The 9,138-nt window shown below is 44.2% G+C and overlaps 1 protein-coding gene and 1 non-coding gene across 2 annotated transcripts; one reads left to right on the plus strand and one right to left on the minus strand.

Moving 5' to 3' along the window:
* Positions 1-2,824: 2,824 nt before the first annotated feature.
* Positions 2,825-3,721, minus strand: LOC119309510. The gene is made up of 2 exons (XM_037585502.1): positions 3,102-3,721; positions 2,825-2,912 (listed from the first exon to the last, which is right to left on the minus strand). Exons 1-2 carry the CDS (start codon positions 3,719-3,721, stop codon positions 2,825-2,827), a joined length of 708 nt encoding a protein of 235 aa, XP_037441399.1.
* A 67-nt stretch (positions 3,722-3,788) lies between these two features.
* LOC119313249 lies at positions 3,789-3,899 on the plus strand. The gene has a single exon (XR_005151618.1). It is a non-coding gene; the product is annotated as a small nucleolar RNA R71 (small nucleolar RNA).
* The last annotated feature ends 5,239 nt before the right edge of the window (positions 3,900-9,138 follow it).

Below are 9,138 nucleotides of genomic sequence, written 5' to 3' on the forward strand. Positions count from 1 at the left end.
CCCATGGGCTGGTCCGAATTGGACTAGGAGGGGTGATCGTTTGTAATATAGCAGGGTTTTTATGCCCAAACTACGAGTGTCGTGTTCTCCACAGGGACTAGGCGACGTCGACTATGCTCGGCTAAATCTAGGTAACACAATTTTAAGAGATGAATGCAGAAAATAAAACCTAAACTAACAAGGTCGTTCCCAAAGATCGTCGACAAAGAAAATGCAAAATAAAGTACAGAAAGGTTCAGATTATCTTCAACAATCTTTTTGGTATTTTCGTAATGCTTGAGAAATTAAAATACTAACACGGACATTATCAACAAAAGGGAAGTGAACACAAATGACTATCTAACATGTAAGAGATGGGAGAAACAAGATTATAAGACTCAATATAGATGGTTTACACCACAAACACACATGTATTTATATAGCACATGTACTAGAGCTAACACATGGATAATGGAATAAATTTCAGTAAGGAACAAACACACAAGGGGTGAACACATTCATATGCTAACAGGATACTAATTCACGAAGCAAATTCTAATAGATCAATAATCTCTCAAATTAACAAGGCCTGCACTAGTCAGATCCAACATAACAAGTACTATATTATACCAGTACCAAACTGAACAAATAACAAGATGCTTACACTAGTCAAATCTGAACATTACACACCATACACATCTCAATTCTGAATTTTACAAAGTCTGAACCTTATAGAAAGTTAAGTATTCAGAACAGTACACAAGTTCACCTAGCAGTTTACAGAATTTTGCAAGAAGTAAAGAGAGAAGAGAAGCAGCAGCAGTTTGGGTTCAAAGTAGAAGGAAGATGCAACAGCAGGGACGTGGTGAGAGGTCTTCAGAAGAAGTGCAGCAGCGGCGCTAGGAGAGATGGGACATCAGCAAGGTACAGAGAGAAAGAGAAGAACAGCAGCGAGGTAAGGGAAGAAGGAGCAGCAGCAGGGTCGCAAGAAGAGCAGCAACAGGAGGCATTGAGAGAGGGAGCAGCAACAAAAGGCGTTGAGGTTCAGAAAAGAAGGGAAGCAGAGGAAGTGGAGTAATGGCGCTAGGAGTGAGGGGTGCTGGTGATGTGATGGCGTGGTGGATGGATAGATGGATGGATTCGGGGAGGAGAAGGAGATGGTGTTGGTGGTGCGTGGTGGAGATGGAATGGATGGGTCGCTGGGTGGCGCACCGCTACGCCGGCCTGGCCACAGCGGCGGCCGGAGGTGGAGAAGTAAGGGTGAGGGAGAGAGGTGAGATGCCAGGCCCGATTTGGGAATCAGGGCGTCTAGGGATTTTGACCTCCCGTGATCTGCCATTTTTTCACTTTGGCCCTCCTGCTTCCTTTCTTCTCAAGATGATCCTCCAACATTAGCTTGCCCCTGGATACTTCTTTTCTTCTCGCTCGGGTCCCTCGTTCTCTCGTTCCAGCCCCAAGTCTCATCGCGTTTGGCAATCGACTGAATCTTGAAGTTTATAGTGCCTTCTCGCACTTTTCTGCAAAAGAAACAATTCACTAGTCAACATGCTCTTATATGATTATCATTCAAATATTCAGTATTTCATAGCAAAAATTAATGTCAGAACTCAACAAATGGTATATTTGTATGCCAAAATTATATATATGAAATGTGCTTATCAAGTTCCCCCACTATTAAATCTTTACTTGTCCTCAAGTAAAGGCATATGACAAGAGCTAGACAGTGAACAGTGAGCTGACTAGAGAATGCCAAGTGAAGTAGATCTCTAAACAATGCATGCTTTGGACTTAACTAGTGCAAATCAATGGCAAGAGTGCTACAAAGCAATAGGATACTAGTAGACTCAATCATATTAAACTTTTACAATGATAAAAGTGGATCAACAAGTTCAAATGATGATTGTGCCAAAGGTTCCTAAAGAGAGCATGATCCCGAGCACAAAAAAGAACATAAACTTGTGATCAAATCACTTATTTACAGAAGTAAAGCAATGATAATATTTTATCGATCTCACCAAAGGAACATACCACCGATCCCGAGAACATGGTATACACCTGGATCGACCAATTATTAGTTTAGTTTTTTTTGTTTGTCTCCCCAAAGGAACATACCACCGATCCCGAGAACATGGTATACACCTGGTTCGACAATTACATTTTTTTTATTATTAATTACTGCCCAAGCTAACCCGATTTCACATGCCACCGATCCCAGGAACATGACATACTACTGTAGGTAGTCAGACTTATTTATTCATTATTACTTATCTTAAATGAACAATGCATAAGCACAAAAATAGGAATCATCACTTCTCCATGTCTGGTTCACATGCTACCGATCCAGGGAACATAGCATACTAATCCATAGTGGTTAGGTGATTGCTCTCAATGGGAACACATTAGGCACAAACTCAGCATCTGACTCTTAATGATCTAGGTGTATCGAGGTAAAAGCAGAAAATGATTAAGTTTTCTAGTGTACTAGTGATTTGAGCACTCAAAACTAATAACTTTCACTAGTTTCAGCAAAACAAGCAGTATGTAGATCACTAGTTTACAAGGCATTCACGATTCAGTTCACATATTCACATCAAGCATCATATGTCAAAGGTAAAATTCAGTGGGACGACATTTAAGAAATGGCTTAAGCAACCCAAATAACATTTGATTTCAGCATGTATCAATGGATGATATACTCGGAATGGGTCATGAAACAGCTCACCGGGCTTTGATGATGTAGCACTCGCTCGATCACCTCACCAACTGCAGCTCCTCTCCTTTTGCTTCTCTATCCTCATGCCTGCTCCAGCTTCTCCCTTCCTCGTGTGTGCCCCCTTGCTTCTCCTCATCCCCATGCTCTAAGTCCACCAGGATCCCAGGGAATGTCATCTCGAACTCGGTCAACTCGCAGTAAATGGTACACAAGCATCAACCTGAAAGAACACTCAACAACCAAGCCAATACAAGTGACAGAGAGAATGCCCTCTAAGTCATCGATAGAGTACCCTATCATATAAGTATATCTATTGAGCAAGTCAGGAACATGTATCAACAACAAGTCACATGGTGCATAGGCAGTATCCATGATATGGCATATCTTGTTGAGAAAGCTGAGATCATACCTGAGATAGTTAGGAAGAAGCTTCAGGACTACCTCCATTGAAGATACCAAGTGAGGTGTGGTAGTAGAAATTTCCACCGGATTCGTGTCAACAAGTGAAATAGAGCTTGACTCCTTGACATCTGAATCCACCTCACCATAATCAACCATGAAGCTCTCCATCTCAGGCTCAAGTGTTGAAGAATCAATGCAGCTAACATCATCAAAGGCGAACTTCTCCATATCTGGCTCTAGCAGCACATGATCAATATCAACTAAAGGTGACTCCTCAATATCAAAAGCAACGAACTGCAGCTCTGGCTCATCCATGTTATAATCATCACAATGCAAAACTGAATCTCCAACACTAGTATCCAGATGATCTGTAGCGTGTGTGTCAACTAGAATAGTGTCATCATCGTCAAATATAATCCATGCAAGCTCAACCTTGTCACACTGAGATAGAGGCTCATGCTTTTGTGTAAGAATTGGTGGTTGAGGTGTAGTGATTTGTTGCAAGCAAACCAATGAATCAGATGTGGGCTTCTTATTGTACCACTGAAGTTGGTGGAAAGCTATGCTCTCAATCAGCAGAAAAGCTTCATCAAGTGTCTTGTTTGTAATAGCTCCACCCGCTGCCATATCGACATAAGCTCGAGTGTTCGGAGTCAATCCTCTATAGAATATCTGCAACTCTAACCATCTCTTGAGCCCATGATTAGGACATCTCCTGAATAAGGCTTTGTATCTCTCCCAAGCATCATTCAAGCTCTAGCCTTCACGCTGAACGAAATTGAAGATCTCATCTCGAATTGCGGACTGCTTGTGTAGTGGGAAATATTTATCCAAGAAAGCTCGTGATATCTCATTCCAACCGAATGATCTTGATGGCAAGGATCGATACCAAGCACGAGCACCATCTCGGAGAGAGAATGTGAACAACATGCACTTGATAGCTTCTTGAGGAACTCCATGGTACTTTACTATATCTGAATACTCCATGACTCGGAGCAAGTGCTCGTAAGGATCTTCATTAGGCAACCCTCCAAACTGATGTTGTTGAACCAAAGCAATAAGACCAGGCTTTAGCTCAAAATTTTCCGCCTCAAAAGACGGCCAAAGTGGCCCTGTGAAATAGCATTGGCTGCTTGGCATCCAAACATCATGAAGCATCGCCATATCTCCACCAAGTGTAACTATCAATCAACCTGTAAATAGTTCAGATTTCCTACGCACACTCATAAACAGTAAATACTAGTCAGAATGTTAGTATCCTAATAAGCCGAAGCAACAGCAAGGAAAAAATGTATAAAAGAAACGCAGAAAATGAAATATACGACGAATTAAACACGGAACTAAAATAAACCTAGTCTATAGCCTAACACGGTCACTTGACACTAGTCCCCGGCAACGGCGCCAAAATGATCGTTTGTAATATAGCGGGGTTTTTATGCCCAAACTACGAGTGTCGTGTTCTCCACAGGGACTAGGCGACGGCGACTATGCTCGGCTAAATCTAGGTTACACAATTTTAAGAGATGAATGCAGAAAATAAAACCTAAACTAACAAGGTCGTTCCCAAAGATCGTCGACAAAGAAAATGCAAAATAAAGTACAGAAAGGTTCAGATTATCTTCAACAATCTTTTTGGTATTTTCATAATGCTTGAGAAATTAAAATACTAACACGGACATTATCGACAAAAGGGAAGTGAACACAAATGACTATCTAACATGTAAGAGATGGGAGAAACAAGATTATAAGACTCAATATAGATGGTTTACACCACAAACACACATGTATTTATATAGCACATGTACTAGAGCTAACACATGGATAATGGAATAAATTTCAGTAAGGAACAAACACACAAGGGGTGAACACATTCATATGCTAACAGAATACTAATTCACAGAAGCAAATTCTAATAGATCAATAATCTCTCAAATTAACAAGGCCTCCACTAGTCAGATCCAACATAACAAGTACTATATTATACCAGTACCAAACTGAACAAATAACAAGATGCTTACACTAGTCAAATCTGAACATTACACACCATACACATCTCAATTCTGAATTTTACAAAGTCTGAACCTTACAGAAAGTTAAGTATTCAGAACAGTACACAAGTTCACCTAGCAGTTTACAGAATTTTGCAAGAAGTAAAGAGAGAAGAGAAGCAGCAGCAGTTTGGGTTCAGAGAAGAAGGAAGATGCAGCAGCAGGGACGTGGTGAGAGGTCTTCAGAAGAAGTGCAGCAGCGGCGCTAGGAGAGATGGGACATCAGCAAGGTACAGAGAGAAAGAGAAGAACAGCAGCGAGGTAAGGGAAGAAGGAGCAGCAGCAGGGTCGCAAGAAGAGCAGCAACAGGAGGCGTTGAGAGAGGGAGCAGCAACAGAAGGCGTTGAGGTTCAAAAAAGAAGGGAAGCAGAGGAAGTGGAGTAATGGCGCTAGGAGTGAGGGGTGCTGGTGATGTGATGGCGTGGTGGATGGATAGATGGATGGATTCGGGGAGGAGAAGGAGATGGTGTTGGTGGTGCATGGTGGAGATGGAATGGATGGGTCGCTGGGTGGCGTACCGCTACGCCGGCCTGGCCGCGGCGGCGGCCGGAGGTGGAGAAGGAAGGGTGAGGGAGAGAGGTGAGATGCCAGGCCCGATTTGGGAATCAGGGCGTCTAGGGATTTTAACCTCCTGTGATGTGCCATTTTTTCACTTTGGCCCTCCTGCTTCCTTTCTTCTCAAGATGATCCTCCAACATTAGCTTGCCCCTGGATACTTCTTTTCTTCTCGCTTGGGTCCCTCGTTCTCTCGTTCCAGCCCCAAGTCTCATCGCGTTTGGCAATCGACTGAATCTTGAAGTTTATAGTGCCTTCTCGCACTTTTTTGCAAAAGAAACAATTCACTAGTCAACATGCTCTTATATGATTATCATTCAAATATTCAGTATTTCATAGCAAAAATTAATGTCAGAACTCAACAAATGGTATATTTGTATGCCAAAATTATATATATGAAATGTGCTTATCAAGGGGGCAGCGCCCCCCTCCTTCCTTCTCCCCTCTTCCCCCTTCCCCCCTTCTCCTAGTTGGAATAGGAAGGGGGGCGAATCCTCCTTGGACCGGGAGTCCAAGTAGGACTCCCCCCTTGGCGCGCCCCCTCTAGGGCCAGCCTCCTCCCCCTCCCTCCTTTATGTACGGGGGCAGGGCGCACCCTAGAACACACCAAGTTTTGCCTTAGCCATGTGAGGTGCCCCCCTCCGCAGTTACACACCTCGATCATATCGCCGTAGTGCTTAGGCAAAGCACTGAGCCGGTAACTTTATCATCACCGTCGCCATGCCGTCGTGCTGAGGAACTCACCCTTGTCCTCAACTAGATCAAGAGCACGAGGGACGTCATCGAGCTGAATGTGTGCTGAACACGAAGGTGCTGTACATTCGGTAATTGGATCGGTTGGATCACAAAGACGTTCGACTACATCAATCGCGTTAACTAAATGGTTCCGCTTTCGGTCTACGAGGGTACGTGGACACACTCTCCTCTCTCGTTGCTATGCATTGCTAGATAGATCTTGCGTGATCGTAGGAATTTTTTTGAAATTACCGCATTCCCCAACAATCATAACCATCACGACGGTGTGGTGACGATGGCGGTGGTGGAGGAACGGTAGCGCTTCGCTACGCAAAAAACCATGGACGTGAACTATGCCGGGAGGAAGATACGGGGCAACAGCCAAGGCCAATGTGTTGGGGTCCCTTGTTGTGCCCCTCCCCTATATTTATATGCGTGGGAGGGCTGGGAGTCCAACCCTACTCCTAATAGGAGTTGGCACCAAGGGGAGAGGACTTGAACTCCAAGTCTAATCCTATTCCTACTAGGACTCCGCATGGGCTTTTGAGGACTTGGTGCGCCTGACCTAATAAGGCCAGGGCGCCTCCCCTCAGTCCATGCCAGCCCTTGGGACATGGTGAACCCACTAGTGGACTTCCGGACCCCTCCAGAATCCACCGGAACCTTCTGGAAGCTTCCCGGTACAATACCGAAAAAACTGCACCTTTTTTCGTAACCCAAAATATGACTTCCCATATATAAGTATTTACCTCTTGACCATTATGAGACTCCTCATGACGTCCAGGACTCCGAACAAAATCCGGTTACCAATCATCAAATATCCCAATAGTAATCTAGCATCAACAAATGTTAAAAGCGTGTGACTCTAAGGATTCGGGAATCATGTAGTCATGACAGAGACACCTCTCTGGTAAATAACCAATAGCAGGACCTGGATTCCCATATTGGTTGCTACATATTCCACGAAGATCTTTTATCCGTTGAACCACGATGTCAAGGATTCGGTTAATCCCATATGCAATTCCCTTTGTCTGACGATATGTTACTTGCCCGAGATTCGATCATTGGTATCTCCATACCTAGTTCAATCTCATTACCGGCAAGTCTCTTTTACTTGCTTCGTAATACAAGATCTCGTGACTAACTCATTAGGCACGTTGCTTGCAAGCTCTTTGCAATGTTGCATTACCGAGAGGGCCCAGAGAGATCTCTCCGTCACACGGAGTGACAAATCCCAGTCTCGATCCATGCCGACCCAACAGACACCTTCGGAGATACCTGTAGAGCATCTTTATGATCACCGAGTTATGAAGTGAATTTTGATAGAACATAAGGTATTCCTCCGGTATCCGGGAGTTGCATGATCTCACGGTCTTAGGAATAGATACTTGTCATGAAGAAAGCTATAGCAATAAACTCAAGTGATACGATCAAATGCTAAGCTTATGGTTGGGTCTTGTCCATCGATCACATCATTCTCCTAATGATGTGATCCCGTTATCAAATGACAACTCATGTCTATGGCTAGGAAACCTTAACTATCTTTGATCAACGAGCTAGTCTAGTAGATGTTGGAAATATGCCCTAGAGGCCATAATAAATGGATTATTATTATATTTCCTTGTTCATGATAATTGTCTTTTATTCATGCTATAATTGTATTATCCGGAAATCGTAATACACGTGTGAATACATAGACCACAATACGTCCCTAGTAAGCCTCTAGTTGACTAGCTCGTTGGTCAACAGATAGTCATGGTTTCCTGACTATGGACATTATATGTCATTGACAACGGGATCACGTCATTAGGAGAATGACGTGATGGACAAGACCCAATCCTAAGCATAGCACAAGATCGTGTAGTTCGTTTTGCTAGAGCTTTTCCAATGTCAAGTATCTCTTCCTTAGACCATGAGATCGTGTAACTCCCGGATACCGTAGAAGTGCTTTGGGTGTACCAAACGTCACAACGTAACTGGGTGACTATAAAGGTGCACTACAGGTATCTCCGAAAGTGTCTGTTGGGTTGACACGGATCGAGACTGGGATTTGTCACTCCGGATTACGGAGAGGTATCACTGGGCCCACTCGGTAGTGCATCATCATAATGAGCTCAAAGTGACCAAGTGTCTGGTCACGGGATCATGCATTACGGTACGAGTAAAGTGACTTGCCGGTAACGAGACTGAACGAGGTATTGGGATACCGCCGATCAAGTCTCGGGCAAGTAACATATTGTCTGACAAAGGGAATAGTATACAGGGTTGTTTGAATCCTCGACATCGTGGTTCATCCGATGAGATCATCGAGGAGCATGTGGGAGCCAACATGGGTATCTAGATCCCGCTGTTGGTTATTGACCGGAGAGCCGTCTCGGTCATGTCTGCATGTCTCCCGAACCCGTAGGGTCTACACACTTAAGGTTCGGTGACGCTAGGGTTATAAGGAAGACTTGTATGTGATTACCGAATGTTTTTCGGAGTCCCGGATGAGATCCCGGACGTCACAAGGAGTCCCAGAAGGGTCCGGAGGTGAAGATTTATATATGGGAAGTTGTCATACGGACACCGGAAAGTTTCGGGGACATATCGGTATTGTACCGGGGCCACCGGAAGGGTTCCCGGGGTCCACCCGGAGGGGCCACCCCTCTTGGTGGGCCACATGGGCCGCGTGGGGCAGGGCACCAGCCCCTGGAGGGCTGGGAG

This window comes from Triticum dicoccoides, chromosome 5B, assembly GCF_002162155.2.
Source record: "Triticum dicoccoides isolate Atlit2015 ecotype Zavitan chromosome 5B, WEW_v2.0, whole genome shotgun sequence".
In the NCBI taxonomy this organism is placed as follows: domain Eukaryota; kingdom Viridiplantae; phylum Streptophyta; class Magnoliopsida; order Poales; family Poaceae; genus Triticum; species Triticum dicoccoides.